The following is a 16,410-nucleotide window of genomic DNA, read 5'->3' as shown; positions in this document are numbered from 1 at the left end:
ACAACTGAACGGCTTCAACAGAAGAAAATCCGCCTTCTGGAGAGTCCTGTCCTCCTGAACCCAATTGAGATGCTGTGGCATCATGGCCTCAAGAGAGCGATTCACACCAGATATCCCAAGAATATTATAGCTGAACTGAAACAGTTTTGTAAAGAGGAATTCCTCCTGACTGCAGGTCTGATCTGCAGCTACAGGAAACGTTTTTTTTAGGTTTTTGCTGCCAAAGGCGGATCAACCATTTATTAAATCCAAAGGTTCACATACTTTTTTCACCCTGCACTGTGAATGTTAACATGTTGTTTTCAATAAAACCATGCAAACATATATTGTTTGTGTAGTATTAGTTTAGGCAGACTGTGTTTGTCTATTGCTGTGACTTAGATAAAGATCACAACACATTTGATAATTAATTAATTTAGAAATCCAAGTGATCTCAAAGGGTTCACATACTTTTTCTTGCAACTGTATACATGGCTGATTAACTTGCCACACACAGGACATATTAGGACTGGGGCATAAGTTGTCTCATCATATCTCTATTATTCTGAAACATTAATTATCTGATAAACATACATACGGTATTAGTCTAGCACCTCACCTTTAATATAAACAAACAGACCCACCAATAGCACCACAGCTAACCCTATTCGCTCTGGTTTGAGGAGTTGACAGTGGTTGCAGTCTGCACCATTAGCTTATCACATTAAAAAAAATGTCAGAAAATAACACTGGGTTATTGTCCTTTTTAACATTGATTGTGTGGGTTTGTATTTTTGGTTTCGAATAAGCATTACCTAGGAGAGACACATTGGAATTTCTGGGTCTCTGAGTCCATCTCTCCTGAAAGTAAGACAAAAACAATTCCAAATCTGGTTTATGGTCTTGAGATCAAGGACAGACTGGAGTACTACAACACTAGTATTTTTTAGTGGCTGAAATTGCTAACAACTAATAATAACCCAGATAAACACTTATTTCTAGCAGTAGGCTGCCTATACTAAGATTGCCACCCGTCCCATTTTTTTTTTTTTTTTGATTCCACAGGCACTTGTTTTCCCCTGTTTTAATTCGGGAAAGGTGGCAACCCTACTCTATATTCTATACTCTGTCCTCTATACTCTACATTCTGTACTCTATACTCTGTACTTAATACTTTATACTCTATTTATATTTATAACTTATACTCTGTACTCTAAACTCTGTACTCTATACTCTACTTTATACTCTATATTATATAATGTATACTCTATACTTTATACTCTGTACTCTGTAATTTATACTCTATAGAATACTTTAATGCTGCTTTTAAAATCGGAGACACATCCTTCATCAACATACTGCCTTCTGAGGGAGCTAGTGTAGGCAGCAATGCATCAAGTCAGCATGTCTGGAATTTGAGATACACCCAGGTCTAACAGCGCCCCCTGCTGTCTGTCCTTCACAGCGGCTGTTATTATCAGTGTCTGTGTGGAGTCGGAGAGTCGGCAGTGGAGACATGGCGCTGTCGTCGGTGGGGAAGTGCTTCTCGTCCTTTGGGCTGTTTGGCAGAACTCTGACGGGCACGGAGGCGAAGGCGGTGTGCTGCTACCACAAGAAGGTCGGTGGCTGTTAAACACTGCGCGCTTTTCTGAGCTGTGAAACTAACCGGGCTGTGTGTGTCTGCGCACTTTAAGCCTGTTAGCTAACAGCGCTGCTGTCTGGGGCGCTAATCCTCCGTTAGCATAGCGAGCTAGTGCTGCTAACACTAGCGAGTTCCGCTCTGTTTTATATTTATTATAAAGCTTAACTGCTCGAGACTTTCAGAAAAACAAGTACAAAGCCCTTCTACAGCAGGATATAACACTACATAATTATTTATCTGTTCACAGCGCGGTGTCCTCGCTTAGATAAGTGACAGTTATTGTTTGACCTGGATAAGTAACGTTAAACCAAGCTAAGTTTGATGCGTAGTCGAATCTTCCGTTCCACCTTAAATCCTACTGCTGATACAGACAGGCACCTTCACGTGCGCCGCCCTGTTATTGCTGGGGAATTTAAGGTGGACTGGGGAAATCCGCTGAGCAGCTGCAGCCTCAGAAGTGAAGCTTCTTGTATTGTAGCTGATTATATAGGTGGGTGGATTACATGTTTATCGAAGTTCTGGTCTTACTTTCCTTTAAATTAAGCATGTTTGTGCGGTTAAGGCACTTATGACGAGCAGTTTCAACCTAAAATGACCCTAGAGATCTAGCTAACTTACTCAACTCAGTATTGACTGGTGAAAACAAGGTCACTGTAATACAGAATAAATGCTATGGTACCTTAGCTAGTAATAATATCAGATCTAAAGCTTTATACAGACATGGTATAATTTTGTCATGTTAATGCTGATCTGCATGCTTTTAACTATAAGTACATTTTTACCTGTAAAAACTAATATAGTTACGTATAGTAAATGTATATTATTTGCATTTTAAAGTATACATTTACTTGTCAAATCTGTAGTTACAGACAGAATTACTTTTGTGTTCGTAGTAACTGTTCAACATTGTAGATATCCAAAAATATGCTATTTGCTATCTAAAACTGTTAGAACTACGTTTTAAAGATATATTGAGTTATGATGAATAGGGAATCTGTTTTTCAAGGTCATTGTCATTGTCTGGTGTATTTTTCTTTAAATTAAGCATTTTTTAACCTAAAATGACATCAGAGTCGAAGTGCGTAGCTACCCAACTCAGTTTTTACTGGTAAAAACATGGTCACTGTGATGCAGAACAACTGCTATGGTACCTTTACTAGTAATAATATCAGATATAGAGCTTTATAAATCTGTAAAGCACATATTTTTTCATGTAATTTTGTCATGTTACCACTGATCTGCTTTAATATTAACTATCTCTAAGTACATTTTTACTAGTGAAAACTATAGTTATTGATACATTTATTTTTGATCTAAAACTATCCAAAAGGCTCATCAGAATTAAATATTAGAGATATCTTGAGGTATGAGTTGGTCATTGTCATTATTAGATGTATTTTTCTTTAAATTAAACATGTTTGTGGGATTTAGGTACTTACAACACGCAGATTTGCCTAAAATGACACCAGAGAGAGAATGCCTAGATACCCAATTCCATGTTTACTGGTGAAAACAAGGACACTGTAATGCAGAATAAATGTTATGACACATTTACTAGTAATACTATCAGATCTAAAGCTTTATACAGACATAGAGCATAATTTTAATGTAATTCTGTCATGTTACCACTGATCTGCATGCATTTTAAAGTACAGTTTACTAGTAAAAACTTTAATTACAGATCTCTGCAATTACATTTGTGTTAGTACACAGTTAAATATTGTAGATATCAAACATTATATTGTTTTCTATCTAAAACTATCAGAAATGCTCATTAGAACTTTATATTAGCGGAATCTTGAATTATTGTAATAGGTAGGTACACTGTTTTCTGAGGTCATTGTCATTATCAGGTGAATTTTGACACCAGTGATGGGTTACAAGTCCTGGCTATCTCAGTGTTTACAGGTAAAACAAGGTCACTGTAATGCAGCTTTTACTGGAGGAAATATTAGTTTAAGTTATCAGCTATGGCACCTTTACTAGTAAAAAGTATCAGATCTAAAGCTTTATAAAGCCATAGAGCACATTTTTAATGTAATTTCGATGTTATCACTGATTTCCATAAAGTTTAACACACTTAACTATAAAAAAAAATAAGATATTTGCACTTTTTTATTTTTAGAAATTGTAGTTCTAGACATCTAGTAAGTAATTCTAGTTCTAGATAAAGTAATTCTTATTGTTACATATTATTTAAAAATATTGTACCGTTATCATGACTAGTCAAAACTCAAACTGTAGATATAATCATATAATTTCGTATGCAATAATCATTATCGCATGTCATATAATTTTAGGGCGATTAGGGTACAACTTTTTTGCTATGTGTAGAATTCACTTCTCATTTAGGAGTGTGCCATAATATATCATATGCAATATTATCGCCAAATAAATGTTAATATTTATTTTGTTGCAATTAGTGTGTTCTTCAAATATAGATGTTGGCCATATCACCCAACCCTACTACTCCTAACTGCATATCTTGAATTATGATTTATAGGAATCAACACTAATTTATTAATATGTGGAACTGGACATTTAACTTGTCAGAATTACAGTGGAGATATCCAAAATTAAAATATCTACTACTAAAAAAGAAAAATTATATCTCAATGGTCAGTAGTAAGGGATTTATAGAATTATGTTAAGGATGTGTGCTTTTGGAATTACATCTATTCAGAATGATTTTATATCACTGTAGACCTGACATTATTACAAGTAATTATTTCTGAATCATATCTGAAATTAGAGTTTCCACTAATGACCTACATCAATACAGAGACCTGCAATTAGAGTTTTTATTAGTAAAATCTTAGTAAGGACTAAATCGGCTTGCCTCAGGCTCAGTCATATGCTGTGTGTTATCTAACCAGCTTAGCTAATGGTTTATATTATGGAAGTTAGCTCACTTCCTCACTTTGTTTATTCAGATTTTGCCCACTGTTGCATCAGATTTGGATTGCTGCAGTGTCTTTAAGGCTTCTTTACTTGAACACTTTTATTTTTATAATGTAAAAATACTAATTTTTCAGTGTGTGTTTGTGTTTGCAGGTGGTTGACCATTATGAGAACCCAAGAAATGTTGGATCATTGGATAAAAATGCCAGGAATGTAGGGACTGGCCTAGTGGGGGCACCTGCCTGTGGTGATGTTATGAAACTGCAGGTATGATCCTGATTTTAATGCTAATTTTAATACTTATTTTGATACTCTACTGTCTCACTTTACAAGATCTTTAATGTGTGTGTGTGTGTTTATAGATCCAGGTTGATGAAAATGGAAAGATTGTTGACGCCAGATTCAAAACCTTTGGTTGTGGGTCAGCCATCGCCTCAAGTTCCTTGGCTACCGAGTGGGTGAAAGGCAAATCGGTATGTTCCCTCGTGAATGCTCTGTGTGTAAGAGACATTGTGACAAGAATTGAAGACTCATGACCGTCCCTGAGCTTCCTAGAGTTTATTTATTGTTCTGTTGATGTTGAGTGCGCTGAAGTAGGTCTATCTTGTAAACTGTAATATGAGAATTTTACTTCAGCACATTCCCACAACCCTGTGTATTCTTACAGTGTCTCACAGTTGATGCACTTTTTCTCTCTTTTAGGTTGACGAAGCTCTAAAAATCAAGAACACAGAGATTGCTAAAGAACTGTGTCTGCCTCCAGTCAAGCTTCACTGCTCAAGTAAGCTTTACAGAACATCTTAAAATAGCTTTCAGAATGTGTGCATTATTCAGTGGCTGCTTGTTTCTAGAGAAATTTGCTGAGTCACTGTGAGTTTGAATGGAATCTGATGTCTAGAGCTTAATGCTTCTCAAACCAGTGGAAACCACCTCTCCTCCTTGAGCTCTTCTTTTCTGTGTAGTTTATTTCTAACTAGGGGTCTCTGATATGGAAGTGTGATATAAAATGTGATAAATTAAGATCATTTCAAGCATCTCAAAGGTTTTTTAAGCACATAGCTTGACTATGTTCATTGCCTCACTCTACCTCTCTATACCTAGCTCTACCTCACTGTACCGCAATTTTTCTTTTGCATGCAGTTTGTGTTTGCTATTATTCGGAGTGTGTTATCCCAGATCCTTTGATGACTTTACCATGAAAACCTGTATCGTGATAACAGTAAAAGTATGATATATCATACAACCCTAGTTCTAACTCACATCTACCATTCACACCTAACACTAACACATCACACCCAACCAGTTGTAGGATATACGAAGAAATTAATTAGCTTGAGCAGGTTTGAGCAGATCAGCTCCACTTATTTTACAGGGCCCTTTGTAGTTCTATAGTTACAGACTGTAGTTTTGTAACTGTTTTCTGAATATATTAATATCCTTTCTTTCACCCTGTTCCACCGGCAGTGTCCTGTAGACTAGGGGCGATATGGCCCTAAAATAATATCACAATATTTCATGGTATTTTTGCAATAACGATACTCTTGGCAATATGATGAAACACTGAATTTAATCTACTGCAACAAAATGAAAATTACATTTTATTACGGCATACGATATATTATAGCACACCCCTAACTAAGATATAAAAAAAAATACAAGAATTTTAGAAAGTCTGATTTGTAACAGAAGTCAGTGATCCAGAATATCATGATACTAATAATAATAATAATAATAATGGACTCCAAATATCTCCATATACCCAGGATTAAAGTAAAATAAATTATACTGGACAGATATAATCTGTCTCTAGTAGATATATAATGAGGAAATGAGAACAGTGTGAATTTCTCTTTTGCTAAAAACAGTGGGAAAAAAAAGTAGTACCCTGATGTGATAATTGGACGTGGATGATATGGCACCATATTTCAAGGTATATATCGTTTATGAAATTCAAAAATGTTGGTGATTTATTGTTGCGTACAATACGATATGGCACACGCCTACTGTGGACACTGATACTAGAGGAAGACCAACACTGTAAACTGTGCAGCAACAGATTCAGATCTTCTGTCTCTGACTTTATTTTATCTACAGGGTGTTTCAGCTGTAGGTAGGAGTGTGTAATAGAGTGGAGGACAGTGAGAGATTAAACACAGTGTTTAAAAACTCCAGCAGCACTGCTGTATCTGATCCACTCACTGTACCAGAACAACACACACTAACACCTCATACACCACCACCATGCTAATCAGTGCTAATCTGTGCTAATCACTGCAGTGCTGAGAATAACGTCCCTCCACCCAAATAATAATAATAATAATAATAACAATAATAATAATAATAATAATATCTCTGTGCTCTGTGGTGGTTTTCTCTCCTGTAGGTTCTGAGTATTGAAGAACAGGGTGAAAGGAGGAGAATATAATAAAGTTTACAGAGAAACAGATACAGAACTACAGTCTGTAATTATTATAAAACTACTTAATGCTCCTGTATGGTCAGTGGGTGTAGAAACAATAAGATAGTTATTAAGTTATGCTTGATCAGTATGTTAAATGGTAACAATTACACTGCTATGATGCATATAAGATTCTTTTAGGTGTCACTGGTCATTGTGCTTGTAAATCAAATGTATATTATTAAATATAGAATATATTATTAATGATATATAGATTATTAGATGTATGGTATATTATTGCCTTGTTCAAATTACAGGCATTACTGTAAACACGTGAATAGAGAGAGTCATTTCCTCTACAACTTGATGAATTTGTTTACATGTGAAAAATGCAGTTTATCTTAAAAAAATGTTTAAAAATGGAACACAGTGGAACAGTGGAATTCCCCTTGAAGACTCAATAAACTCAAGGTGCCATGTGCTTAGCTCAATCTGGCTCTGGGGTTCTTAATCTGTGCTTAATCTGGATATTAAACTAATTTAATTGGTCAGTAGCCAAACAGTGCTTTAGTTTAGATCTTGTCCGGAAATATATTGTGCGGTCCTGATTTTATATATACATATAGTTATAGCATTCTGTTATTGATCTTCATCTTCTAACTTTAAATTTCTGTTTTCCTGCAGTGCTTGCCGAGGACGCCATCAAGGCTGCCCTGGCTGATTACAGACTGAAGCAGAAGGATGAGGAGAAGGTTGCAGAGGCTGTGAATTAATTGCAGTAAATCTTACTCTTGCACAAACGGCATGACATCCGTTGACAATTATATAACACCACCTTGTGTTAGTGCAAACCAAATATATCCTCACGATAGCATCGTCATCCTCCTCCTCCTCTCCTGAACATGTAGCGATGAAGCGATGTTTGCATTGTCCGTGTGCTTTGCTAGAGTGCAGTAAGATGTTATGTATGGTTAGGCATTCGTTTTTAGAGTGCTGTGTGAATGGGTGGATGGGGTTCTTTCTCAGTGTCTTTCTGAATCACGCACAAAGATTAACACCTTTGGACCAGCTTTCTGAACAAAGCTTAACTCTTTAGCTAGAAGGGAGGCTTAGTAGGGATTTACCCAAAAGAAGAGTCCAATTGTGAAGGTTGGTACAAGCCTTGACTCCCAGTGATACTTTAAAACAGTTTCTATGATAATTTTGACCATTTTGGCATCATAAAATGATCAGTGATCAGAAGAGTGCAGGACAGCGCTTTTAGTATAAAAATAAAAGGGCAAGGCAATTTTTAAAAAGATTTATATTTTGTTTATGTATATGGAATATCTCATTCTTTTTTTCTTTTTGATCAGACTGGTTCTCTGGTGTCCAATGTCATTCAAAAACAGCAGTCGTACACGCACAACTGAAACAGAGTGTATATACAATGTAATCAATACTGGATAGTTAATTGCTGTTGCTGTGTTCTCCAATGGATGAGCTTAATAAAATCCTAAAGAAAGCATCTATATGTCTGTGATCTTGTGTGATGTTTAAAACAAAGCAGTGTAACTGTTTCAGTCCAGTTGGTTTATTATATTGTGTTTTTAAAGTATTGTGCAAAACTGTAATTTTGTAAACTTGTGCTGCTTTTGTCATAACTTGAGTTCCTTTTTAAACTCTTACTTCTTCGTATTTCCTTAAGCTCTTGTTCTTTGTTATCTGAACTTTAAATCTATAAATCAGGAGAACTGTTGTTAAAATAATAATAAAGTTACTGTAATATTAAAAAACAGTGAAAACCAAAATAAATTAAAAAGTAAACCAAAAAGGTTTATTTTCACTGGATATATGAAAATAAATAATTAAATCATTGCCCTATAGCATGGTGGGCAATTCCGTTTATCAAGAGCTCAGATTCCTCCACAGTTTTTTTGCTCAAACTGATTCACCTGATTCAATGATTCAACCTCTGTTACTTACGCCATATACCCTACAGCTTGATGCACGCCTCCCCAGAAATGTAAGTACATGTCACGTGACGCAGACAGCATGCAGACACGTGAACACAGTATAGTATAAACTTGAGTAGATGCCAGGAGAATTTGTGCAGACTAAGTCGTAGACAATACGTCGACTTTTTGAAGTATAAACTCTCCCTAAGGCTGTGGTAAGACCTTTTGTGTTCTACACTTTCAAGACTTGATGAAGTATGATTTGATTTGTTGTGTTCTGAGCGACACAAAAGAGATTTTGAAATTTAATTTGAACATCCACATCTGTGCAAATCCAACTGTAACTGCATTTCAGACCACCTCCAAATGTGGTTTCGGGATGTCCACACTATGAAAAATCAATCCCAATACAAACTAAACATGCTATGGCAGTCTGAATGTAGTTTTAGAGCAGGGAAATCCGCAAACCCTGCTGGACTCCCATGTCCTTAAAGGAATGTTTCTCATGTGTCTAATAGATAAACCTAATTGCACATCCACTGTCACAATCAATACTTGGCCAACATCAAGAGCTCACATTAATTTGACTGCTTAATGAGGATGGGAGTGGAGCTATCCTTTGATTTCTCCACAGAATGCTTCTCAGCACCAGAAATACAGTTACAAGCAGGAACCCTGTTAGCACACACAGCACAGACAGTAAACCAATCATCACTGGGTCACTAGACTGGGTCAGGGTTCGAGGAGATGCAACAAAGTGGATTCCTGCCTCACTAGTGGGTGAAAACAGGCTTACAGGAACTTCAGTGCTTGATCGAGCTGTTTGGAGGTCTGTCCCATTGTCAACACACTCATGGTCCTCTTCTGGGTCCGGGCTGTATGGCATCTGAGTTGACTGAGGGACAAGATAAGTGGTATTCAGTAGTAAACACTGTTCATAGCTAAGTCCTTCAAGAGAGGAATGGTTGGACCTAAAATGAGACTGCGATGCAATACGATTAACACCTGAGGGAAGTGTTCTGTTCGGATTCATGGGTGAGTTCCTGCAAGAACGTCTCAATGTCCTGGTTTCGTTGAAAAGAGCATCTGAAAGTTCCTCTATAGGTGTAAGGTCCTCCTCTGTAGTCTGAGTTTCAGTGGTCTCTTGCAGTACCTTAGAAGCTACTGATGTGTTGAGTGGCGCTAATCTTTCACTGGGTTTCAGTACCTTCGGACATATAGCCATGATAGACAAGGTCAAGAGCAGCTTGTGTGCAAGGTGCAAGGGTGCAGTGCACACTAGATCTGTTGCCATCCTTAATCTGTCCGTGAGCAGCCACCTGTACAGATACATGATGTCACATTCACAGACCCACAGGTTATTAGCCAGCTCCACGGTCCGCAGGCTTGGCAGTCTGTCAAAAGCCTGCTCAGGCACAGAGCGCAAGCAGTTGCTGTTGATCTTGAGCACTTGGAGGTTCACCAATGTGGCCAGCGAGGCCAGGTCCAGGGCCGAGATGCAGTTGGCTGACACATCCAGGTGCATAAGCGAAGAAGGCAGGTGCAAGGGCAGGCTGGTAAGTCTGTTCCCCTTCAGGGACAGCTTCTTCAGCCGACCCTGGCCCAAGAACGCACCAGGCTGGATTGCACGTATGCGGTTGTCCTCCAGGTCCAGTTGTGTGAGGTTACCCAAGTGCCTCAGGGCCCCTGTGGTGATGTAGGTGATGCGGTTCTCTCCGAGCTGCAGGCTCTCCAGGCTCGTTGGTAGCCCTCGGGGAAAGCGGTCCAGCCAGTTATGACTGAGGCTTAACTCCTGAAGGCTGGAGTAGCGTCGCAGGACGTTATCCACGTTGCAAAGGCGGTTCCGTGCCACAGACAGGGCAGAAGTAGTGAGGGGGACAGAGCGAGGGAGCACATGCAGACCAAGGGACTCGCACAGGATCAGCACACCAGGTCGTGGGCAGCAGCAGCCTGCAGGACAGGGAGAGAGGATCGGATGGCAAGGGCCCAGAGAGTGTAGTAACAGCAGGAGAATGAAGAGGCAAGAATGCATGGCTCACTGGTGGTGAAAAGGAGGAGAGGAAAGAAAATAGAGAAAAAAATTACACATATCAGCTCTGAATTCATATAAATCAGTTACTCACACTTAGTAGAGTTTACTTGAATGCTGAGTACTTTCTGGTATCATCTTTTGTGTCCATTGTCTTGTCATATTATCATGCACTAGCACAGGCAAAGTAGGTGTCGGCTTCAAGGCCAGCCGGCCGTTCACTCACCATCCTCCTGCTGTTCTGCTTCCCGCCTCTCAAACAGAGCAAGACATGCGCCCAGCTCTTGGCGCCTTTCACCTTCCAATCATCACCCTCCTAGTGCCGAGAGACTCCTTCCAGAGGCTGCAATGCTCTGCGGCCAACTGGAGAATTCCAGGCTGCAGCCCATCAAACTTTAATAGCAGCCCTAAGGGTGTTGCCTTACCTGTTTTGTGTCTTCTTCACCATGTGAATTAATTGCCCGATCCAGTTGCTTTGCCCACTGAAACAGTGTCAATTCCATGAGGTCTCCCTGAGGCTCCTACAGGATCACAGACCTCAAAGATGGTACAGGTATCCATATCAAATGCCACTCTATCATACTTGGCTTAATGAAGCCCAGCATCTTTGCCAGCGCTTTGGGCAACAGTACAGCAAGAAGGCTGTACAAAAGTACCAGACGAAACGTGGCCAAGACACGTGACCAAAATCAAGATCGTGCTACCAGACATTCCTGTGAGGTGGACACTGAGTGTGGGGTGCGTGTTTTATTTTCCTACACAGGCGAGAATGAAAGGATAGCAAATTTCCGAAATAATTCAGCACCCCAAACACAAAAGCAGGGCAACTTGAGCTTGAGCTGGGGCCGTTTTCGGGGCTCCGGTTGCAGCTTTCCACAGGAGCGCAGACGTTCTTTCAAGGTTTCCTTTTTGGGCAGTTGAAAGCTGCCAAGACTGTTTTGTGCCACAGTTATTTAGCCCATGTTTTTCCTGCAAAAAATGTTTTGTTTTAATTTTTTTTGTTATAATATATATTTTTAAATATATATGTATAGCCACATTGGAACAAAAAAAAACGAATTAAAAGCTCTCTGAGAATGGTCTATGTGTGATCTGACAATTCTAGGTATGTGATTGACAACTATATATCAGTGGCAAACGTAATTTTGTTTATGTTACTGACACAAAAAAGGTGCATTTTTATTTGCTTTTGCTTTATCTTTTTTAAATTTAGCATTAGCTTTTAAGCATTATTTTAAGCATTAGCTCTCCAGGTTTAGCTTTTTCTCCCCAGGTTTTGATTTATCTTTAGCTCTCCAGGTTTACCTTTTCATCTCCAGGTTTAGCTTTAGCTCTCCAGGTTTACCTTTTTATCTCCAGATGTAGCTTTAGCTCTCCAGGTTTAGCTTCAGCTCTCCAGGTTTGTTTTTTCTTTCCAGAATTAGTTTTAGCTTTAGATCTGCAGGTTTCGATTTAGATTTAGCTCTCCAGGTTTAGCTTTAGGCCCCCAGGTTTGTTTGTTTGTTTGTTTTTCTCTCCATATTTAGTTTTAACTTTAGCTTTCCAGGTTTTGATTTAGCGTTAGCTCTTCAGGTTTAGCCTTTTCTTTCCAGGTTTAGCTTTAGCTCTCCAGGTTTAGCAATTTTTCTCCAGGTTTAGCTTCAGATCTCAAGTTTTTTTTCTCTCCGGAATTAGTTTTAGCTTTAGATCTGCAGGTTTAGATTTAGCTCTACAGGTGTAGCCTTTTTCTCCAGGTTTAGCTTTAGCGCTTCAGGTTTAGCCTTTTGTCTCCAGGTTTAGCTTTAGCTCTTCATGTTTAGCCTTTTGTCTCCAGGTTAGTTTTTTCTCTCCATATTTAGTTTTAGCTTTAGCTCTCCACATTTAGCTTTAGCTCTACAGGATTAGCTTTAGATCTCCACATTTAGCCTTTATTCTCCAGGTTTAGCTTTAGCTCTTCAGGTTTACCCTTTTGTCTACAGGTTTGTTTTTTCTCTCCATATTTAGTTTTAGCTTTAGCTCTCTGGGTTTTGGTATATCTCACTTTAACTATAAATGTGAGTCTGTGGGGTTAGCTGTAGCTCTACAGGTTTTAATTTAGCCTTTTCTCTCTTTAATTTAGCTTTCTTAGTATAACTGTAGCTTTCTCAATATAACTTTAGCTTTAGGTTTTAGTTTTTGAACAGAGTTTGAGATTAATTGTTTTCAAGTGACACAGTACTCATCCTAAGCTCACTACAGCCATAGCTCTTGTTTTTTTGTTGGCCGTTTGCTTGAAGATCTTATTATGGTAAGGTGTTGATTTCTCCAAATATGAAATCAATCAGCCAATCAGCTCTTTGTATTGCATTTCACTTTAAAATGTTGACGTCGGTCAAGGCCAAATCTAAGCACCCCGAATCAAACATGATCCCAGCCTGTTTTCAGAAGACTGAGCACAGGCTCTTGTACTGGCCTTATAAAATATTAATTGAATTTTGTATTGCAGGTCTGACAAAAGAGCCTTTTCTGCTGCTTTGCTTTGAGTCATTTGAATAGAACAGCATGAACAGTGCCAGTACCTCTACTGGGGCCAAGAGTACAGGACACTTTCCTAACGGGAGTTCTGTCTCTCACTGATGTCAGGTCTAGTCTACCTAACATTTCATAACTCCATTATTATGTTTTATAATGTATACTCTCCATCCACACTGTATGTACTGCATACCTGTCAAGTCTCCCGTTTTGTCCGGGAAACTACCGTATTTTACTCCTCTTTCCCGCCGTCCTCCCGTATTAGTATTTTCCCGTAAATTTCCCGTATTATATTAAGATTAAAAAATATATATTATTGAGGAGACAGGGCACTGACCGCGCTGTGTCTCTTAACCAATCATGGAGCCGGTTCAAGGAGAAAGTCCCGCCTTTCAGGAGAAACAGCCAATCAGCTTGCAATAGAGGGTCAGTGTGGGGAAGCCCCCCGTCACTGTGAGTTCAGCCAGCTAGTCGGAGCTGCTGATGTTAAAACATATCTGGATATTCAGCGATTTTTCTAAAAGAAAGGTAAGGGTAAGCTAATCATGTAAACTGTGATGAGATTTTTCTGATAGCTGTTTAAAAAGACTCGTCTCCAAAATAAAACACACAGATTAAACCTTTTAAAATAAAAAATTACAGCTTGTGACTCAGTTTAACTAGAAAATGTGGAGAGGACCGAAATGAACTGAACTGATCAGGGGTTGAGTGATCAAAAGAAAGAAGTATTAATTAAAAATGATTAATTGTGTAGGCCATTAGGACAAATTTTTACTGATGGAATATATCTGGTCCATGTCCTTTTAGTAAAATCTCATAATACTATTTTTAGGTCACCAACAGTCATTTTGCAGAATTTGTGCACCCTTTGTTTAATTTTAAATCTATTAAATAAATAAAAAATATATAATATAAAAGAGTGCATTTATGGCAAAAAAGACATGAAATCTTAACTTTTTTAATATCTAGAAAAGTATTTTTAATTCGGCTGTATTAAAAGAATGACATATGTAGGAATGTCCGCAGCATTTCAGATTCTGATAATCTAATTGTAGTGTTTAAGTGGTTCACATGTGGTTATTTAAAATTTTTTTGTAAACCTGTCTTAAAATGTAAGGGGTACTGAACCTTCGTTGGGCTGGTGGGACGGCTTTAAGCTGACAGAGGAAAATATCCCTTATTTTTAAATCTAAAACTTGACAGGTATGGTACTGCCACTCACTGGACTTTTGATTAGGTCCATGTTCTTTATAGAAAGGTCCACTATGTCCTCCAGTATCTAACAGTATATATACTATATGTACATTTACATATTACTGTTTGTCTGCTACTGGTTATCACAGACATTGCTATCATGCATTTGAGTGGTGAAACATTTTAATAATGGTATTATTAAGTGACATGTACATGGTATCTGTTAGCGCATTGTATGCTGTGAATAATCCAGCCAGGAGTATCTCTGTGAATAGAAACTGACTTTTGATAAAAGACAAGATAAAGGATGGCCGTGATCAAACTACATAATTTTAGACCCAGTTTTTATCCAGTTTTTCATCTCATTTCATATTCTTTTCAGTTTCTTTTGTGTTTTTGCTGCAATTCAGCTAAAAAACAAATTGTGTCACCTAATTCCTAACCAACTCTTTGGCATCTTCTCTAAAGAGTAGCAAAACGGGAGCCTCAAAACAAAGACTGTTCAACATCATGGTTTAGTTGAAGGATATAAAAAGCTCAAATCTCAGAGATTTCAGCTGCAGTTTCCACTGTGAGGAACAGAGTGAGGAAATGGAAGATCCAACAACAAGAAAAATCTCAGATAATCAGAGGTGAGAACAGTCATCATCAACCTACAGATCAGCTCCAAACACCTACATCATCATCTTACTGCAGAGGGAGTCACTGTGCATCGTTCAGCTATTCAGCTCACTTTACACAAGGAGAGTCTGTGTGGGAGAGAAATGCAGAAGAAGCTTTTTCTGAACTACAAACAGAGTCGCTTGAGGTGCTAAAGCTGAAGCACATTTGGAGAAGCCAGTTTCATTTTGGAATAAGGTTCTGTGGACCGATGAAACTAAAATTGAGTTATTTGGAGGGCGGTTATTTCTGCATGGAGGGAAAAGAACACAGCATTCTAATACAAACACTTTACTGCTCCCCACAGTAAAATCTGGTAGCGGTTCATCATGCTGTGTGATCAGTGCAGGTACTGGAATCTTGTTAAAGTTAAGGATTGAATGGATACTTTAACAAGACAACGACCCTAAACACTAAACACTGCTCAAAATCTACTAAATCAATCATTTAGAGGAACAAGTACAACATTCTGGAATGATCATCTCAGATCATCTCAGTCCCCAGACCTGAATATTACTGAAAATCTGTGGTGTGATTTAAAGCGACTCAGAAACCACCAACCTGACTGAACTGGAGATGTTTTATTAAGAAGAAAAATCCAAAATACCTTCAACCAGAAGCTAGATTTTTTTTTTAAAGGTATAGGAAGCGTTTCTGCAAAAGGAGGAGCTACTAAATATTGATGTCATTTTTCTGTTGGAGTGCCCAAATTTCACTTCCCACATATCACTGTGATCATCTGCTATATGATATATTTAACTGAATTGCTGATCTGAACAAACAATGATTTATAAAGGAAAATCATGAAAATTATCAGGGGTGCTCAAACCTTTTCATACCACTGAATTTGCAAGCACACAGGTTCCTGTAACCTGTTACCTTCCTTCCAAATAGCACTGCGGTCTAAAACTTCCTTCTGGGTGCAACATCTTGTTTGGTGATGAGTGTATGTGTGTCCCCCTGGGTGTTGATTTAGAGACAGAGCAGAGACAGGAAACAGTTCATAACTGACAAAATGATTTAATATAACAAACAGTAACATACATACAATAGAGTGAAGACTTTTAACTGAAGTAATGGATAACTTAAACAGTTGCCTGAAGTGTCTCTCTTTAAACAAGGCAGTTTTCAACAGGTTAAATATCTAAAGATAGGAAAGTCCCTGTAATAGAAACAAAAC

The 16,410-nt window shown here is 38.1% G+C and overlaps 2 protein-coding genes across 2 annotated transcripts; one reads left to right on the top strand and one right to left on the bottom strand.

The window, feature by feature from the left end:
* Positions 1-1,440: 1,440 nt before the first annotated feature.
* Positions 1,441-8,427, top strand: iscu (iron-sulfur cluster assembly enzyme). Its single transcript, XM_007238173.4, has 5 exons — positions 1,441-1,597; positions 4,676-4,789; positions 4,885-4,995; positions 5,225-5,303; positions 7,605-8,427. The coding sequence occupies exons 1-5, from the start codon at positions 1,496-1,498 to the stop codon at positions 7,691-7,693; spliced, it is 495 nt and encodes a 164-aa protein (XP_007238235.2). The 5' UTR covers positions 1,441-1,495; the 3' UTR covers positions 7,694-8,427.
* A 995-nt stretch (positions 8,428-9,422) lies between these two features.
* On the bottom strand, positions 9,423-10,889 carry LOC111191576 (reticulon-4 receptor). Its single transcript, XM_022666873.2, has one exon. The coding sequence runs from the start codon at positions 10,887-10,889 to the stop codon at positions 9,423-9,425; it is 1,467 nt and encodes a 488-aa protein (XP_022522594.2).
* Between the last annotated feature and the right edge of the window lie 5,521 nt (positions 10,890-16,410).

Source organism: Astyanax mexicanus, chromosome 22, assembly GCF_023375975.1.
Source record: "Astyanax mexicanus isolate ESR-SI-001 chromosome 22, AstMex3_surface, whole genome shotgun sequence".
Lineage (NCBI taxonomy): Eukaryota > Metazoa > Chordata > Actinopteri > Characiformes > Acestrorhamphidae > Astyanax > Astyanax mexicanus.
This window is presented reverse-complemented; position numbering and strand designations above follow the sequence as displayed.

Bases quoted from the DNA above. Each gene is read 5' to 3' on its own strand.
- iscu (XM_007238173.4), top strand. From the start codon at position 1,496: ATGGCGCTGTCGTCGGTGGGGAAGTGCTTCTCGTCCTTTGGGCTGTTT. The intron at 1,598-4,675 runs GTCGGTGGCTGT...TTGTGTTTGCAG, and splicing joins TGTGCTGCTACCACAAGAAG to GTGGTTGACCATTATGAGAA. The intron at 4,790-4,884 runs GTATGATCCTGA...GTGTGTTTATAG, and splicing joins GTGATGTTATGAAACTGCAG to ATCCAGGTTGATGAAAATGG.
- LOC111191576 (XM_022666873.2), bottom strand. From the start codon at position 10,889: ATGCATTCTTGCCTCTTCATTCTCCTGCTGTTACTACACTCTCTGGGC.